Here is a 21,046-nt window from a genome sequence, read left to right on the forward strand (position 1 = left end):
GACCATGAAGTTATTGAATATAGTATATACAAAAAGGACCAACATCATAATGTGGAAAAAAAAGATCCACTATTAAAAATTGGGAATCTTAAATGGAAAAATCATTTATAAAAAATAGCAGGACAGATCATGTGGACTTGTGAATAGAAACTCCATACATCTACAAATTTCAATATGAACCAATATCTAATAAGCATGCCTCACATTATAATAAACCCAAGCACCCACTAGAAAACCACCAACTTCTAGAACATAAATAACATCTCCAAATTTGGTGGGACAAATAACAAAAGTGCTTTCAATCATCTCAAGAGTAGAAGGATCATATATACAATATCTTGGAAGATGGACCCATGTACTTTATGAAAACATGTTGAAATCCAACACTGATGAAGTCATATCTTGAACATCAAGAGGAAGGGTTTTCATTGGTTATAGGCACAAACCCTTGCTATGAAGAAGGGTAATTGTGTGCTCTATCCAAATATCACAATCAACCCCATTTAACTAGGAAGATATCCACCATGAGTCCATACGTTCAACAAGAAGAAACCTTCATAAGATCTTACTGAAATTCACCATAATAGACCCAAGGCGAAAAATACCAACAATCTCTAGAAAAACCTGCAGTAAAATGAGAATAAGTGTCTTGCTAAAAAAGAGTGTTTTAACCCCATGAAAATGTTAGACTTTCGATAAACCCAGCACTCAGTATTTAATTCCAAGCAATAAATTACTGAACAAACACACAGCTAGATTCCTAACAAAAATATTTAGTAGAAGCAATTAGCAATCTAAATCACAAACAAATTTATGCCCAACAAATTAGTTCTTCATTAATAAATAAAAAACTCAGAGCCTACTTGGGGTCCCTTCGTGGGATAATGGCCCAATTGAGAAAATACAGATTACAATCCTTTGGATCTGATCCAGCAGATCTGCTCTCTCTTGTGGATCTAGATCTCCAACCTCTCTGCACTCTCTCAGACCCACTGCACCCTAACTGAGACACTGCTCTCACCCTTGTGTTGTTATTGTATATTTGCCTCAACCCTTAGGCTTAATTTATAACTTTTCTAAGCTAAGATTGACAAACAAAATTAGCTTGTCAAGTTAACTAAAGATAAGTGACTTAACCTTAGTTAATTTTCTTACCTTTAACTTTCTTTACTTTAACACAAATACCAGTCATAATTTTAGCTTGCTTTACATGCATATCTCATGCATGTCACATGCAACTAATCTGTATGCATGCAACTCACTTGCATACTTCACATGTCGCATGCAATCAACATGCAAACTCTATATGTCACATGCAACTCACATGCATGCCTTGTATGTCGCATGCAAGCTCCTAAAGAGGCAAACAAGGTCCTTCTAGTCAAGATACATGGCTAGAAGACATTCCACATGTACAAAAGTACTTGCTCGAGCTACAAAAAATTAACAAGCCCTCTTAGCGACAAAGGTACTTCTGGAAGAACCACCTTCACCTGAATTTGTCTCCAATACCACCACATCATCTATTGTTGTGGCTTCACCCTCTAAACTGGAAGACTTCCCTGCTACTTGCTTCAGAATCAGATCCAAAGACCTGTTCCTTCCAACCATGCTCCTAGGAGGTTGCTCTTGAGCATCCATCAATGTTAGCTCATACCCACTAGTTGTGGCATATCTAGAAGAGGCCTCTAGCCCATCTTCTAGATTAGAACGTTGAGTCCCCAGTACCAACTCAATCTTCAAAGCTTTTTGCTCAATCTCTGTCACTAACATCAATCCACGATCCAAGATCCCCTTAGATCTACTTACAGGTTGGCCCTGCAAGCTGTAAAACTTACCCTTCCTGACACCAAGCCTGACTATTGTGTCCTAGGTAGCTCCCTCTAAACATATGAATACTTGTCCCTTATGGAACTCAACATCATACCCTACGTCCTCCAGAGCAGACTGAGAGCAAGTTCGTCTTCAACCCGCGGACATATAACAGCTCTCTACCACATCCAAAGATCCTCTTGATTTCAGCTGGAATACCACTATTCCAACCCCTTTCACTGCAAGTATGGTACTCATACCAACTCTCACCTGCATTTCTAAATTCGTCTCTGAAACACTAAGGAACACATCCCTAATTCCCGTCATATGGCAAGCCGCAAGATGCTCCAGTATCTAAGAACCATGCATCATTGTCCACCAATTCGGGAACTTCTAACACTAGTGCCAAAAAGACAAGCAGCCACTAACAAGAACTCGTCAAACTTTGCTACAAAATTTGTATTCTCAATTGATGATGCAACCTATGCTTTCCCTTTGTCTTTCTTTGTGTTTGGACAATGGGTCACATAATGTCATGTCTTGTAACATGCAAAGCACTTGACTTTGCTCATGTCCTTCTTCTTCCCATCCTGAGAGGATCCTCCCTCTCCTTTGTTCATCTTGGCAGCTCCCTTGCCCTTTCTTACATGACTTGAAAGAGCAACATTCTCATCTCTTTCACCTTTTACCTAGTTGCCACGAAGAGCCTCCTCATGAGTCTCCTCCTGGGTGAAGTCATCCCACAACCTATCCCAAGTTGGGAGATTCTCCCATGCCACAACTCCTTTAAGGAAGGCACCCCATTACTCTATGAACCCATTCAAAGTTGTCCTTACCAGTTCTGAGTCGGAAACTTTCTCCCCTACTGCAACAAGCTCATCTCGTACTTGAGATATTTTGGTGAGATAAGAAGAAACGGTTTCATTCTCGGACATCTTGGTGCTGCTAAGTTTCTCTCTCGGCCCCATTTTTTGGTTCTCGTTGCCTCTTTCATATAACTTCGTCAACACCTCCCACCAGGATAATTCTCCTGGCTTTCACGTCCTTCTTATTATGGGCTACCAAAAGGGTTGCATCGGTAGGAGGGATCTGAGTTTGTGCTACAAACTCCCAGATCTCATTCTCCTCTAACACCAATGCAATTCTTTCTTTCCAGATATTGTAGTTGAGCAAACCGTACAAGCAATCTTCAAACCTGAGACTAGTCGCCATCTTGTCCAACTGATCAAAACCTGCCAAAAGAAAATTTTGATGAAGTTTCCTATGCTTAAACTTGTCTCCCAGCTCTTGCTTTTCAGCATTGCAACTCGATCCTCTGCAAATTACGCGACTTGACTTTACACAAACCAATTGTACAGCAACTCAACAACCACTTCCCTATTGTCAACTACTACGCTTGAAATGGTGACTGCTGCTCTTAGTTCCTCCTGTTGGTTTTTTTTGTGTTGTCAGTGGTTGTATCCCCTATTGTGCAACTAGACTCGACTCTGCAACCAATACTTGCTCACAGCAACCCCTTGGCACCCTTTCCTTCTCCTTGCGCATGCACCTACTAGTTTGAACTGTAGTTGTAGCTTTGCTCATGCCTTCATCTCCTATGGCAACCATGTAGTCCCCCCCCGCCCCCCGCACAGGAGACTATGGTTGTTGACTGTTCCCCAACCACACCTCTACTGCACTGGCATGGTTGTCTCACATCCTCACGAGGTGAGTCCCTTCACAGTTGGCTTGTCTATGGCATCTAATACCATGTTGCAACCCTGTGGCTTTTCAACCCTCATAGCTACCACTCGACTCAACGCGTGACTTGTGCTCCTATGTCATGTTTGATGCTGAGTGACATTGTTTGCCAGCAGGTGCCCTCGTGGCACCTCAACGGATAGCAAACTCTGCAGGCGCAGCCTATCCAACTGCCTCTCAACCCCTCGATGTTTAACTGCCTGCAACCTTGTCTTCCATGAGGTCTTGGTTGCTACAAGTTTCACCTACGACTAGCGGATGGGTTTGTCAATCCTTAAGCTCCCCCATATGTGACCAACGGCTGTGTCTCACTGTGGTGTAGCAATCCTCTGCCCACACTATTGATCAAGTTGTTGGCCCTGTCCCCTACACTCATATCCCTGCAACCCAACCTACATTTGTTGCCGTGTCCGCCTATCAGGGCTTGTTCCTATGCTGGCCACACTGGCGACTCGTGCTACCCACCAGCTATATCCCTGTCTGCACCAGCAACTGTGAGTGAGTCAAACGGCCACAAAGGGTTGTCGGCCACCCAAATCACCCTTTTTCTATTTTTCTTTTTTTAATTGAAATAGTGCCACACAAAAAATTTCCAACCGTGAAATTTTTTTCTTAACCGGCCAATTTACTAAGGCCCTTTAAAAGAAAAAAGGGTTCGTACAATCCAGCCGAACCTGGCTCCAGCGATTCGGTACAAACTCAGCACTTGCAATTCTGAGCAATTCAGAGTTTCGGCTCTATACCATGTTGGATTTTCCCCGAACCCAGCACCCAGTATTTAATTTCAAGCAATAAAGTATCACATTGAGCTACAAAAAATCAAACATAAGGTGTCTTACTGAAATTCACCTTAATAAACCCAGGGCAAAAAATACCAAAAATCTCCAGAAAATCTGCAGCAAAATGAGAGGTTTCCTGCTGAAAAAGAGTGTTTTAACCCCATGAAAAATACCAGCAGCTTCTGGAAACAATCTGAAGCAAGACAGTAGCTGGCTGAAAAACAGCGTTTTCATACCCTAAAAAAATCCAACGAAGTCTAAATGAAGGTGCTGGCCTAAAACTTCAGATCAGCAGCAAAAAAAGAGAATCTAAAACACCGGTTCCATAGTCACAAAACCTGATAATGCCCCATCTAATAGCATCAGATCAGCAACTGAAAATACCCTGAAATAAACCAGCAGGGAGCCGTGATGTGGGGCACTCCAGTCCTGTGCAAGAAGTCTCCAAAAGTGCATAAAACAGGCTCAATTTTCAAATAACATCAATTAGCGCACCTTTCTCTAGCCTATAAAATCACCATAAAACACAGCCCAAATACTCCTTTAAGTTAGGCACTCTTTGCTGCAATAACTAATCACAAAAGATACCAGCATAAACAGCCAAGAAGAAAACCCTAACCAATGGCAAAATGAGTATGGGAGGTTCACACCCACTCTGATACATTCATATTATATGAGACAGAGGATCAAATGGAACTGACCAGAAAACCTAAATCCTGCAATAAACAAGGAGAAAACAGCACTAGGGAACGCAGCATAGAACCATAAGAAATACACCTTAGAGAAAACTCTACCCAAAAGAACAATAGACCTGAACCATGAGTGCACTAAAGAGAGAATATTACAACCATAGAAGAAGAGTGCACAACTCTAGAATCTAGATATGATGCAATGGTGCATATAGGCTAAAGAATAAATTACTCATATAAGAAAGCAATAGCTCAAGATAATGTTACAAATGAGAGGTCAATTGTGTATTTACAGACAAAAGGGTAGGTCACTTTCCCCAAGAAGGATTAAGGGCCCACTTTCATGACTAGGTCAGGCTTACCCACCTTAGTGGAATACAATAAATCAGTGTTGACTAGGTTAGTTTTAAGCCCAACCTAGAAACCCCACAATACACAATATTGATTACAAAGAGAGGTTAGCCTTACACCATCATCTCAACAAGCCCCATCAACAGCCGCATATGCCAAGAATGAGAAACTCCTTTGGGATTACAGGACCTCCATAGAGTGGAGTGGAATGTTTGTTGCAACTCAGGAATGAGGGGACTGGAAGTTATTAATGTTCAAAAGAAAGGCCTATCATTATGTGCCAAGTGGAGTATTTGTTCCCTACAAGGGGAAGAAGCATACAAACTACTCCTTGACTACATTTGCTCTGGTTCATCTTATGGGAAAATAGAGGGGAAAGGACTACACTTCCAAGCCCTCCTTTCTCCTGTGTCAGTCAAGATGGATGGATCTTTCTTTGATTAGAGTATCTAGAAGAGGCTTGGGAGATTGTCAAGCCTTTTCTCTGCCAGAACGGGGAGATCAGATTCAAAATCTCGATCAATGATCACTCTTTACAGCTGTCACTTATCATCCTTTCTAAGTGTTATCCCATGACTGAAAATCATAAATTTTCCCTTAGACTATTCCATACAGACATTAAACCCTTTTAGGGTATCTTCTCCTCTGAGGTCTGACAGTGAGTCCAGGGGTTCAGTTCAAACAAATCTTTCAGTCAAATAATTCTGATAAGTTCAATACTGATATATTTAGATTTTGATTCATGACTTCCTTTCATTTAAATTGAATATCATACCCCTAAGAAACCAGTGGAAAATTCAGTCTTGACCCTTGGGGTTGCAAGAAACCCACCCTTAAGTATAAGCCTATTGATTGTCATGATTGGACAAACATTACTCTGTTTATAGATCTCAGATTAATGTCTGAAGTATTAGTTTCACTATCAAAGCATGGCTCGATTGGTTTAGGGCAATCTGGAAAGCTAATTTAGAACTGAAAATGGCCATGTTTGCCTCGCCGCAATGGCCTTGTTGGAAGAAGAAGGGTTCAACAATTCGGCCCTGTTTGGTCAATATGTGCTATGTGTGTTCGTATTAGTCCCTTTGGCATCTATTTTAGTTTGGACAAAAAGACTCCGCAAGCCTGGGAATGGGAGGAGGGCCTCCGTAGAAAATCCTTGGTTCCCTACCTTTATACAGTTCGACAATGGCGTCAAATCCTTCAGGATGTCTTCTCCTTTGAAGTTAGGGACAAGATCCCGTAGGATCAGATCAAACAAACCTCTTTTGGTTGAATAATTCTAATAAGTTTAAATGATAAAATTCAGGTTTAGATCCTTGATTGCCTTTATTCAAATTGAGTATTCAAACCCCAAAAAAGTGGTCGAAAGATTGGCCTTCGGGTTGCAGGGAAACCTTCCTCACGTACAAGAATGTCAATGATTACGAATGGGCGACCATTGCTTCGTTAATCAATCTCAAGCTCAATAAAGCCTGAAGGATTCATTCCAAGTTCAATACATGGCTCTATTGGCTTAAGGCGCACTGGAAAGTGCTTTTGGAGATGACAGAGGCCATGTTTACCTAGAAGCATGTGTGCTTGTATATGGTGGCCTTACTGCCGGGAGAAATTTTCAACATTCCAGCCTTCTATGGTAAGTTTATGCTCTATGCAGTAACCAGTTACACTCAATCCTTAAAGCATTCACTCTGTTTCTGCCAAAAGGTTCTGGAAGCCTGGTATTGCACTCAAAGTAACTCCCACCATCTTGGAAGGCAGCAATATGGGGGAACAAAAGGATCGGGATAGTGTATATTGATCATTCCTGGCATATGTTATGAATTAAAATTCTTTTCCAGCTCTGGCATATGGCCATGATGATAATGGCTTTATGTCTCATTTGGCTCGAGTCAATAGGACTTGGTGTTTTGTTGATCACTAGTATTGGTGGGAATTTTATGTTGCAATGCCATACCTACTTTTGACTTATGATACTTTATAAGTACATATTGTTAAATCTTTTCGGATATAATAAGAAGCCTATTTTTAAGACTTGGTGACAGAGTTTAAACTTTAAAGTGACATGGCTCATCTGTTTTTCAAATGTAAGAGCATAAAATGACTGGTTTTACAAGAGAAAATAATTTGTAGATATTGCACAGTAAATTTTACCAACACTAAGACACCCTGTGTCCCTGGGTCCTTCACCGCGGGCTTGTGTCTGGCACGGAGTGTTACAAGGGGTGTGTCCATATTTGAATTGTCTTTTCAAACTCCCCCAAAACCTGATCTTTATTTCTTGATCCTCGAGATTTTGGTTTTACAACGTCGACACACTGCAAGAACAGCATCAAATCATAATTTACATCAGTACTTCATATCACTATAAAAATTCACCGTGTTTCAATGTTGAAATTTTCGTCAAATAAATAAATAAATAGTCATAACAATGAGTAGGAAAATTCGAAAGAACAATTCATAGAAACGGTAGATTTATTCGGAGCCTTTGACCTCGTAAGAGAGATCTTTTAATGCTGCGGCCTTGGCTTCAGGTGAGTCCCAATGTCAAATAAAAAACGGAAGGGGAAACTACGAATAAAACTAAAATGATAATAACAGATGCTTGCATGAATCCTCAGCTGGATTTCAACAGGCTTGAAATGCATGCCATGTACAGTGACAGTGAAGGGTTTGAATAAAATATCTTAGTTCGCGTAGGGTTTGAAAGTCGAACCTTAGCAGCTTTAAAGGTCTTCAATTTATTGAGCAAGGACGTAGACAGAGCCCGCTGCAATGGCGAAAAACACTCCACAGTGTCCAGAGGCTGTCGCTTTCTTGAACACTTCTTATAAAAAACCTGTCATCGTGAAGCAGATCAGCTACAAAGAGAATCGATCATCGGGGTGTTGTCGGAAATGAAAACAACAGGAATATATAGAACAGACCAATTGAACAGAGGAGCGCTGCAGGTTTATATTTCCGATTATTGTGTTTAGCCGCAAAGATGTAGTGAGAGGGAGGGGAACCATTTTGTTAATAGGAGGGTGGGACTCAGTTGGACTAGTTGTACACCGTGGCATTTCTCTTCATCAAATTTTGCTGTTAATAGATAAATTTTGGTTCAATCAGTCTCCATGTAAGTCAGCCGTTCCTTAAACGTGCAAGTTTTAGGAACGTGCAAGTTTTTGTTGAAATTTTAAAAATAGAATCCCCTCCCGTATTTGAATCGAACGTGATATTTGGAGTAAGGGATTATTGTATTATGGGGGAGAAACATGGAAATAAGATGAATTTTTATTATATTGTATTTATATTAAAATTAGATGAATATAATTTTAGTTGTATAGGTTAGTTCTGGAATTTATTTTTAATTCAAGGTATAGTGTTAGAATGGTTATGTGTCACCAATCTGACCCCTCACACATTAACTATAACATGATGGTATTTTTTACAACTTTTTTTTTTATCGTGAGATCGATTTAATGGAAGTTCTTAGTTCCACATGCTTGTTAAAAAAAATTAAGGAGGTTTTCGCAAACGTTGGTTATGATAAAGTATTGTTTTCTTATCTCATCGAATGCTTTGATTATTGAGAAGCTTAATTCAATATCTATCATTTCCCTTGGTAAAAGTTTGCATATTTAAAGGAATTTTACTTGATTTGTAGTTTAATATGTTGTTTGAATGGGTTTGGGCATTGTCTCGCAAACTTGCATCAATGGGTTTCTTGAGTTTGGAAGCCTCTTCTTCCAGAAGAAGCATATATTTTTATTTGTGGTTGCTTTTTCTTTATTGTGGAGTTTGTTAAGAATTGAGAATGCATTCTTTATTCTAAACCCTAGTTTTGGGGATGTGTTGGCTTATGCATAAAATAATATTCTTGAGAGTTCCATTGATAATCTCTTAAAACTCTTAAAAGATGTAACAACACCTATGTTAGGCAATGTGTTGAAGTGGATTTCATAAATGGTTTGCTTGAAGAAATATGGATTAAGGTGGTGTATAAGGTCTAAAAGCATAATTAGACTATAATCAAGTTATTTTTGGATATATGCCATGTTTTACTTATAGGCATTTAGTGGCTTTCCATCCAAAACATTGAACCAAAACTACTAAGAATCCCCATAAACCTTATAGATATAGAGTAAAAAGCAAAAAAAAAATAGTTTATTTGGTGGCGAGGAATTGGCAAATGAAATGATTTGCTAGAGGTTTTGAATTCCACCAAGGACATGAAACCTAAGGCAAAAAACAAGTGTCTAGTTCTAATCATTTTGCAGAGAAAAATCTAATATTGGCATTTACCATAGTTGGCGAAGAAAGTGTCATTGATTTTGCCATTTTATAAAAGATTTAATTTTTTTATCATGAAAAATGTTTTAAAAGTGTTAAGAATTTTGTGTCAATAAAATTGGCATTTCATTTGTATCGTCATGAGGATTAAATATGTTCAACAAAGACTTACATAAGTCCTTTGTTTAATCTATAAATCAACACTTATATTTATAAGGTAAAGTAGTTGTCCAAAGAATAAGTTTGATTTATTTTGTAAGTGTTTTGGCATTAAGTCCCAACAAATGATGTTGGCTAATGAGGACATGGTGTCTTTTAACGACATTTCCTTTTCAAAAAACTAAAAATAAATGTAAGCCAACATGTCAAATTCACTATGTCATGTCACTGTCAAATCACCATGTACAATTCAAAATGGATCTACTTAACTAGAAATAATTATTTCTCTTGAGAAAGGGGATCACATAATTTCGGACCTAGAACAATCACCTTGGGGCAATACCTACAACTTGCAATAGTCATCCATAGCTAAAAATTCTTTCAATTTGAGGTCAAAGAAGTGACATTTTGGAGCCTTTAACCTTAAGTAAAACTTTCCCATGGGTCTTCACTGGATTCTATGGGTTGATAGTTTTCCAATGGTTGTTTGTTTATGTCAAATAGATTATGTATGAGAAAGTTATGTGATAGGCAAGGTAGCAGTGTAATTATTCATGCATGTTTGTGTGGCAACCACATCAACTCACCATGATTCAACCATGTGGAGTTAGTAACATATGGGAATCCACTTGAGGTTTTTGGAAGCAACATGAGAATGAAAACCCTAACCTTAACGAGGGGAAAAGGCTTCAACTCTTATTATCACAAATTCATGTTCCATAGCAAGGTAATAACCAAGTGGAGTGGAGATAATGGAAAACATAGGAGAAAGAGCATTATCTAGGGGATCACAGTGGAACATAATGTCCCATAGCTTCATAACAAGCTTCATGGTATGTGTATTCTCCTTGTATTGTCATTTGGTTTGGAAAAAGGTGCAATACTTTATTTCTTAAGTTTTCTGCATCATGTTTCCCATGGTAAATTTGTGTTTGTGTTGTTCCATTCTATGTGTATATCGTTGTATTTCCATTTATACTTCCCAACATGGTAAAAAATGGTATGGTATGTTTATTTTTAATGTTGAATCATTAAAAATATGAAAATAATAGTCACACATTCAAGCATAAACTCATTGTTGTAGTTGTATTTGTATGATTTGTTTTGAATAGGAGACCATTGGAATAGCCCCAAGGGATAGCTCAGTTTGTCGAGTTCTTGTTGCTAAGTACCTTGCCTATCAGGAGGTCATGGGGCCAAATCTCCTCGATGCCCTTGGGGTTAGGCCTTGCTAGTTTGGTCGGCGGGTAGATCCCCTCGGGTTGATCTACCTGGATTTTCCCATAGATGTAGTGGCCACGCAGTGTCCGTGAACCACATTAAAAAGGAGACCATTGGAATATCAATGGTAATTTACATGTCATTTTGGTATCAAAGTAATTTTGTTTGCACATTTGTGTGGTTTGAGTATCCAACTTAGTGAGTTTAAATCTAAGGGAAAGTATTTGAGTATCCAACTTAGTGGGTTTAAATCTAAGGGAAAGTTACACCTTATAAATCCCTAGATCAATGTAAGAAGGGTTAAGAACCAATTGCAGGCCTAAAAAATGGCAAATAAGTACAAGGAGGACCCATTAATTATGGGGAGTTAATATTTACAAGGTTGGAATTGTAACGACCCCTCCCACATTTCCCCACTTTTACAAGCTCCTTAGGGTAAACATGAGTTGAGTGTCGCTGTGATATGTCCCGACCTCCAAGTTCCAGATATGGAAGTGGGGCCTACAACCGAAAGTAAACTGACATCCTTGGGAGACTACAGATCACTCAGGAACCTACCAACCACCCCAAATGATCAATCCTTGAGCTGGAACTCTTTTTCACTATGTTTACTCCCCAACCGCACCCATAACACTTCATGCATGTGGTTGGGAGGCTGTAACTGCACCCATAGGCCTGTCTCCATACAGTGATGACCCAATTTCCCTTGTTTAGTGCATGCAGTCATGAGATCTATACCACTTTTTTAAGCTAGCCTACAAACCACTGCCCAGAATTGCCTGTAACTTTCCAGAATCATGACAATGATGATATCAATGCCAAGCAATCAAATATTGAGCAAGATCTTGACCTAGACATGCCTAATATCAGATAGACATTTTGTCAAATAGATAGTAAACATATAAGCTATAGGTCATGAATGCATATCTGATCATAAACTTTTGAACTTCATCTGAAAATCACTAAGAAGGCTCAATGCCCTCTCAAGATAGCTGCAACAACACTTGTTATCTCATGCATTCATCAACCATCCAATAACTTATCAAATCATGAACAAGAGCCATAGCTAGAGCACATAATAGAACCATGCATAGAACCAACGTATAACTAAGATAGAAACTATGACAAATTAGCCATAAGTTCTCCATAATAACTAGTACAAATGCTCATATATCACAATAGGAAAATAGCTCATATTAACATATGAAAATGCCAACCAAGTAAGGGACTTCCACATACCACCCGACCATAGATTGGCTTAACCAAAATCTCTCTTTCAGCCAATCACCCTCGCGCCATATTCCAAACATGAATGTGGGATCATAAGGGTTAAACTAAAATAGAACCAACCAGAGCTTCTAGAATCCAAACCACCTTAACCCTCAGGCACAATCATCTCACTTATATGGTCCATAAATCACTAACATCAACGAGATTGGTCTTTATCCGAGTTGTCCAGGACTCCAAGAACTAGTAACTCAACCCACAGCCTCCAGGGAACCTGAATTGTTTCATGGCTCCAGAGAATTTGTCCCAACCCAAAGGCTCCAGGGACTAGTAACTCAACTCACAGCCTCCAAGAAACCCAAGTTGTTTCATGGCTCAAGAGAATTTGTCCCAACCCATAGCCATAGAAAACTCAAGAGCCAATCAGGAAACCAAAAAAAGGAACCCATTATGCCATGGCTATCATGGAATCTTGAATGCCTAACATTTCTAAGCGTAAGACCTTATGTATACTCACCAATTAAGAAAAAATCAAACCCTTTTAGGAAAGAAAAGGGAGAACTAAAGGTTAAAAAAGGAAACTTTGATGACCAATCTTCTCAACACTTAGTCAAAGTGGAAGATAAGGCTGAGGTCAAACCTACAAGGGTGAGTAGATGCAACCAAGCTTAATAATTGGTTGCAAAAGTTATAATTATTTTTTTGCATGCACAGTGTACAATAGGAGTAGAGAGTAGCTTTTCTCATACTCAAGTTAGAAGTTTGTGCATAAACTTAGTGGGGAAGCCACGTTGGGACCCTTAAGCTAGAGGGACATCCACTAATAACTAATTAGGAAGTATTGAAAAACCTCATTGAGTCCAAGTTTTACTCTATTGGGTATGAAGAGGATCATTGGATTTATTGGCACTACAACTGCCATAGTTCAAGAAGTAAGCCATTGAGTTGAGGATCTCTCCCAGGAACTCATGCATGGCTTTCAAGTGCTTGGGTGGCTTTCATGAACATACAAAAATGCAAGTAACTTATGTTATTCAATCATGACGCTTTTGATGAGGCCTATGTGTAGGCTTAGCACATTGAATCTAATAACAAAAAGGGGCACCCAAGTGGTTCAAAGCAATTGAACCGACATAGATCTTCTAATAAGGATAAGCATATGACAAGGAATGGGAAAATTAAGAAATTCATTGCTACTAAACATGTGTGGAAGGACCTTAACAACCACTATGACTATTATGTTGCATCTATAGTTGAACCTCAGGAATTGCAAGCAAAAGTTCAAGAAGAATAATATTCTAGGTGTGATTATCAACTCATATATGGATGAAATTGATTGCATATTAGTGTAGGAGAAAATGAACTTAAGTAGCCTACATCACAAGGAGGAGAAGCTAATGATGGATTTTTTCCATGTAAAGATTCATATAAGAAGAATAGGGTGGATGGTTTGTTCAGTTTTGGTTTAGATTTCAATCCCATTGTAGGGGACTTTGAAAGCAAATATGGTTTATGGATGCATGATCAACCTTGTCCACACCCTTTGGGATGGGTAAATAAGGATTCAACACTACAACATGATTTCATATTTTGGACCTTAACATCGATGGCTATTCTTGATGTTTAGGTTTAAATTTTATAATATTTTCAACCAATTTAACATATAAAACAATTAAGATGAAAATTGTATAGGGATTAACAATTATTGTTACATCCATTGAAAAAATTATCAATAATTTAGGTCATAGTATTGATCGACATAAATGCCACAAAAGTGGAAGAAAATATGGTCAAAAGTTGTCTATGGATGAAAAAAAAGGCTTAGAAAAAAGAGAATATTCCATAAGAAATACTCTGCATTTCTATTGAATATAATTGTGAACATTTCAAAGAGGATTATTGTCCCACCACTCCAAAGATGGTGGGAGAGGAGCATAAGAGATGGTGTAGAAGAGAGGAGAGGATATATGCATTTATGCCCAATTATGGCTTTAAATTTTGAAGGTTTCAAGTTTCTATTTTGCATTTTAAATTTAATATAGTTCTTTAATTTCTTAGAGAATAGCTAAATCAACCCTCTAGTAGACCAACCCCATTTGGATTTATACAAGAGAGAAAGAGTGCTTGATTATTTATGATGAATTTAACTAATCTCTCTATGAATTAGAGGATTGCTTAGGCATGCCTCAAGGTTATGATGATTTGTAGAGAATTGTTGATGGTTTATAGTAATGGTATTTGGACAAACAATATTACAAAAGGGATAACTATTTTTGTAATTTCTTTATAGAATCAAAATGGTGAAATTATGTTGCTTATACATAGATACGACTCTTCATAGAAACATAGGGAAAGCTACAATTGCCTCATCTTCTATGATCACGGAGATCAATAGGTTCAAAGAATAATGAGGGTCTTGGACAAGAACAACACCACAAACAACAAGGCATAGTATCAGGCATGCATATAAGGTTTGCACACAACAAAGACATGTTGGGTTAATGAAATTGTTATGTTTACAAACTCTAAACTAATTTATAAACATATGTTAGGTGAATATAAAGTGAAGTCCAAACATTCTATACCATTGTATATAATTGCAGGGGAAATTAGAAAACATTTCTCTGTTTTCCATAAACATCACAAATGGTGGAGAAGGATATTATATTAAGGCCAAACAAATGTGCTCTTATTAGTGCTTTTTACTAGTGCAAACCTTCGTATGGTTCTTTGTCACATATCTAAGGTATATTCTATGGTGATGCATGATTTTGTCTCTTTTATGTTTAAACTTCCAAATGTTTGTGTCAAACTTATCTTAGACACTGCATCAACTACATGTTCAACATCCAATAAATAAGTAAATAGATAATTTGAGTAAATTCTCTATAGATTTCTTTGAGTTGATTTGCTACAATTTGTAAGGTAATTTCTCCTACCACTTGCTTTCCCAACATCACAGACAAGCATTAAAATCCAAATGATGGCCCTCCTAAATATGTAATACTCCCCCTATGTTAATCTAGAATCTCTTCTTTGGTCAATACCAATGAAAAGTCCCCAGGGTAAGAAACAATCCCAAACCAACTCACTAATGACCCCCCAACTCTTGGTCACACCTACCTCTAAATAGTGTTGTGTTATTCAAACAATCTAAGTAGAGACTTGAATAGTTAACATTGGCCAATTTTGAAAGAAACTGGAGTTTCATGCTAACCCTATACCCCACAAAATGAGGAATGGTATTACACAAGTTTTTAGCTCAAGTTTTTTTGAACCAATTTGTTATTCTTCCTCCATTGAAGGATGACACCATACATTGCTCATGCGAAGCTAGTGATTAGTATCACTTCATATTTTTGTTTGTTTTTCTTTTGTAGATAGTTTGAAGTGGAAAGCCTTCCCACCAATCTAGCCATACCAATTATTATTATTATTATTATTATTATATATATATATATATATATATATATATATATATTTTTATTTTTTTTTTTATTTTTTTTTTAGGGTGGGCAGGGCGGGGATGGCAAGGGAGGGGCTTGTAGTTTCCAAAATTTGAGCCACCAACAATGTGCCTCCCCCTTGTCAAAAGTCATAACGACCTCGTAACTTAATTTTCCAGTGTATTGTCCTCCGTCCTTATTTCGGTTCTAGACTAATTTATTGTTGTTTTATCTCATGAAAATGTGGCCTCAGGTCAAGGAAGATATGAAGTTGCTCCAATGACCTAGAGCATCTTCTAATAACGTAATCTCTTTTACATCTAACCAACCCTAGTGGGAAAATATTTGTCTAGTCCTCATCTACTAGCTTGTTTAGTGTGATTGAGTCTCTCCACATAGTTGTTGGACCACTTCTTCTTGAAGGAAAGAATTATTATTATAGCCCATAATGGCCTCCTCCCTCATCCAAAGTTGGGTGCCAACACCTAATTTCCATGCTAAATGTGTGCCATTAAATGGGAAAGCTAAGACCGATGCTTTCCAATGATCGGAAGCATTTTTGTACAATTATTGTGGAGAGTGAATCTACTTAATAATTTTCACAAGGTCTATCGCTTTCTTTGAAATTATGCACTTCCATAAATCAACTTTAGAAATGAGATTTTATGGACTTTTGGTAGTAAGTTCATGACTAAAGGGAATTAGTGATTTAGTCCTTATCCTACTTATTCTTTTGGTCTTACAGTTATTTACCAACGAGCTATGGGATATCCAATTTTGTCCTTGTTTCCTTTCCACAAGAAATCAAACACACATAAACTTCTATTTATTTATTTATTTAATCTTTTTATATTCTTTGCTTAAATCCATTTAAAAATATGGGTAAGAAGCATCCAACACATGGGGATTGCTTCTAAAATTTATTTTACAAAGGTCAGTTAGCCACCCCTCGATAACATTTGACACCAAAAGTGAATCCTCCCTTCAATATTTTTTCCTTATTATCTATCCACAGTGTTTGGTATCATAACCACAAAGCTTTAATTTAAAACCTAGAATGTTTAGTCCATCTCACAACTAGACCACTCTAAGTTGCAGCAAGTGATGAGTCCTTTATGTTACTTCAAATTACAATTCATTAAAACTAATGGTATGTTTTAGAAGATTCACCTCCATACCTATCACCTTGCATAATAGCTCTAGTATTTCTTTGTACGTTTGTGGTTCTTAGTATGACCCATGACCAAATAATATAACATCATCAACAAACAATACGTGGATGATATACTCTAAACCTCCAATGCCAATACTTACCAATTTTCCCTCTTTCCTGGCTGTAAGAATGACCCAACTTAAACCCTCAACCACTACTACGATTAAGTATGGTGATAGTGGACACCCTTGATGTAGGCCCTAAGTTGGCTTGAAGAAAGAAGAGGCCACTATGTTGATCAAAATCACAAACAATATAGATATTACACATCCCATAACCCAACCAACCACCTGAAGATTTAATCCAATATGAATCAATAGTAATCAAAAATATAACCAACATGAATGATCATAGGCCTTAGACAAATTGATTTTAAACACCATACGAACTTAATTATTTTGCTTAATGGTATAAAGACCTTCTTACGCAGAATTCATTGTCTTCTATGTGCAAGAACCTTTAATAAGCTTGAATTATTCCACTGGTATAAACTTTGGTCGAATTTTTTTCAACCATATTGCAATACATTTTGACAAAATATTATAAATAGAGTTGCACAAAGATATCAAATGAAAATATTTGAAGGAATTTTGCATATCATCTTTTGGGATGAGTGCAACAAAGGAGGGATTGAATGACCTAAGGACCTTCCCATTCTACTTGATTGCTTCTACCACTTAAAGTAGATCATCTCCCGACAGATTGAAAAAATCTTCACTTTTTTTTCTAAAACCTGTTTAACTATATGGGTAAGAAGCATCCAAAACATTGGGGTTGCTTCTAAAATTGCTTTTACGAAGGTTAGTTAGCCACCCCTCAATAACCATATGTGACACCAAAAGTGAATCCTCCCTTCTATATTTTTTTTCTTATTAGCTATCTCTAGTCTTTGGTATCATAGCCACAAACCTTTAATATAAAACATATATAGTTTAGTCCATCTTGCAACTATACCACTCTAAATTGCAGTAATTGATGAATCATTTATATTACTTGAACTTGTAATTCATTAAAACTAATCGAATATTTTAGACGATTTACATCCATTCAACGCCTTGCATAATAGCTCCAGTATTTCTTTGTACACATGTGCTTCTCAGGATGACCTGTGACCAAATAATAGAACATCATCAAAAAACAATAGGTGGGTGATATACTCTAAACCTCCAACCCTAATACTTACCAAATTACCCTATTTCTTGGCTATGAGAATCACCTAACATAAACCCTCAACCACTAGTACGAATAAGTATTGTGATAGTGGACACCCTTGATGCAGGCCTTGAGTTGGCTTGAAGAAAGGAGAGACCACTTTGTTGATCAAAATGGCAAACAATATAGACATTACACATCCCATAACCCAACCAACTACCTGAAGATTTAATCCAATATGAATCAATAGTAATTTAACATATAACCAACATGAGTGAACATAGGCCTTATACAAGTTAATGTTAAACATTATAGGAACTTACTTCTTTTGCTTAATGGTATGAATACTTTCTTGTAACGTAGAATTCATTGCCTCAAATGTGAAACAACCTTTAATCAACTTGAATTATTCCACTAATATAATGTTTGATCGAAATGTTTTCAACCATATTGCAATACATTTGGACAAAATCTTATTAATATAGTTGCATAAAGATATCAAATGAAAACATTCAAAGGAATTTTGCATATCAACTTTTAGGATGAGTGCGACAAAGGAAGGATTGAATGACCTAAGAACCTTCCCATTTTACTTGATTGCTTCAACCACTTGAAGTAGATCATCTCCCAGCAGATCGAAAAAAAGCTTCCAATATATATATATATATATATAATTTATTTATTCTTTTCTTCTCTTCTCTTCCTAAAACCCATTTAACAATATGGGTAAGAAGCATCCAACACATGGTGATTGCTTCTAAAATTGCTTTTACGAAAGTCAATAAGCCACTCCTCAATAACCATATGTGACACCAAAAGTGAATCCTCCCTTATATATTTTTTCCTTATTATCTATCTGTAGTCTTTGGTGTCGTAACAACATTTAGCTTTAATATAAAACCTAGATATTTAGTCTGTCTTACAACTAGACCACTCTAAATTGCAACAAGTGATGAATCCTTTATTTTGCCTCAACTTGTAATTCATTAAAACTAATGGAATATTTTAGAAGATTTACCTCCATACCTAACACCTTGCATAATAGCTCTAGTATTTCTTTCTACGCATGTGCTTCTCATGATGACCTATGTCCAAATAATAGAACATCATCAGCAAACAATAGGTGGATGATATACTATAAACCTACAATCCTGATACTTACCATATTGCCCTTTTTCTTGGTTGTAAGAATCACCCAACTTAAACCCTCACCCACTAGTATGAATAAGTATGGTGATAGTGGACACCCTTAATGCAGGCCCTCAGTTGGCTTGAAGAAAGGAGAGGCCACTCTGTTGATCAAAATGGCAAACAATATAGACATTACACATCCCATAAACCATCCAACTACCTAAAGAATTAATCCCATATGAATCAATAATAATTTAAAATATAACCAACATGAGTGATCATAGGCCTTAAACAAGTTAATGTTAAACGCCATAGGAACTTACTTCTTTTGCTTTATGGTATGAGGACCTTCTTACGTAGAATTCATTGCCTCGTATGTGAAACAACCATTAATAAACTTGAATTATTCCATTGATATAATGATCAAAATGTTTTCAACCATATTGCAATACATTTGGAAAAAATCTTATAAATACAATTGCACAAAGATATCAGATGAAAATATTCGAAGGAATTTTGCATACCAACTTTTAGGATGAGTGCAAGAAAGGAGGGATTGAATGACCTAAGGACCTTCCCATTCTACTTGATTGATTCTACCACTTGAATTAGATAATCTTCCAACAAATCGAAAATACCTTCAATTTTTTTATTTTTTTTTAAACCCATTTAACAATATTGGTAAGAAGCATCCAACACATGGAAATTATTTCTAAAATTGCTTTTACAAAGGTAAGTTTACCACCCATCGATAACCATATGTGATACCAAAAGTGAATCCTCCCTTCTATAATTTTTCCTTATTGGTTATCTCCATTCTTTGGTATCGTAACCACAAAGCCTTAATATAAAAACTAGATAGTTTAGTCCATCTTGCAAATAGACCACACTAAATTGCAACAAGTGATGAATCCTTTATGTTACTTCAACTTATAATTCATTAAAACTAATGAAATATTTTAAAATATTTACCTCCATATCTATCACCTTGCAAAATAACTCTAGTATTTCTTTATACACCTATGCTTCTCGGGATGACATGTGACCAAATAATAAAACATCATCATCAAACAATAAGTAAATGATATACTATAAACCTCCAACCCTGATACTTACCAAATTGCCCTCTTTCCTAGTTATAATAATCACCCAACTTAAACCCTCGACCACTAGTACAAATAAGTATGGTGATAGTGGACACCCTTGATGCAGGGCCTAAGTTGGCTTGAAGAAAGGAGAGGCCACTCTGTTGATCAAAATGGAAAATAATATAGACATTACACATCCCATAACCCAACCAACGACGTGAAGATTTAATCCAATATGAATTAATAGTAATCTAAAATCTACCAACATAAGTGATCATAAGCCTTAGACAAGTTAATGTTAAACACCACAGGAACTTATTTCTTTTGCTTAATGGTATGAAGACCTTCTTACGTAGAATCCATTGCCTCATATGTGAAACAACCTTTAATAAACTTGAATTATTGCAATAATAAAACCTTTGATCGAAATGTTTTCAATTGTATTGAAATACATTTGGAAAAAATATTATAAATATAGTTGAAAATATTTGAAGGAAATTTGCATATCAACTTTCAGGATGAATGCAACAAAGGAGGGATTGAATAACCTAAGGATGTTCCCATCTACTTGATTGCTTCTACAACTTGAAGTAGATCATCTCCCAACAAATCGAAAAAAGCTTCAATTTTTTTTTGAAACCCATTTAACAATATGGGTAAGAAGCATCCAACACATGGAGATTACTTCTAAAATTGCTTTTACAAAGGTCAGTCACCCACCCATGAATAACCATATGTGACACAAAAATCGAATCCTCCCTTCTAT

General features: G+C 36.9%; 1 protein-coding gene across 1 annotated transcript in view; it reads right to left on the bottom strand.

Annotated features, from left to right (window-relative positions):
- LOC149262253 (BSD domain (BTF2-like transcription factors, Synapse-associated proteins and DOS2-like proteins)) overlaps nucleotides 1-8,416 on the bottom strand; it is a 408,058-nt gene extending 399,642 nt beyond the window's left edge. The window contains exons 1-2 of the mRNA XM_089423765.1: nucleotides 8,085-8,416; nucleotides 7,523-7,686 (exon numbers count right to left, since the gene is read on the bottom strand). Coding sequence (XP_089279891.1) covers nucleotides 7,523-7,603 — 81 coding nt within the window. The 5' untranslated portion in view covers nucleotides 7,604-7,686; nucleotides 8,085-8,416. The remainder of the gene's footprint in view (nucleotides 1-7,522; nucleotides 7,687-8,084) is intronic.
- Between the last annotated feature and the right edge of the window lie 12,630 nt (nucleotides 8,417-21,046).

Source organism: Pinus tabuliformis, chromosome 6, assembly GCF_031772625.1.
Source record: "Pinus tabuliformis cultivar Carrire ecotype Pingquan chromosome 6, CPIR1, whole genome shotgun sequence".
NCBI classification, from domain to species: domain Eukaryota; kingdom Viridiplantae; phylum Streptophyta; class Pinopsida; order Pinales; family Pinaceae; genus Pinus; species Pinus tabuliformis.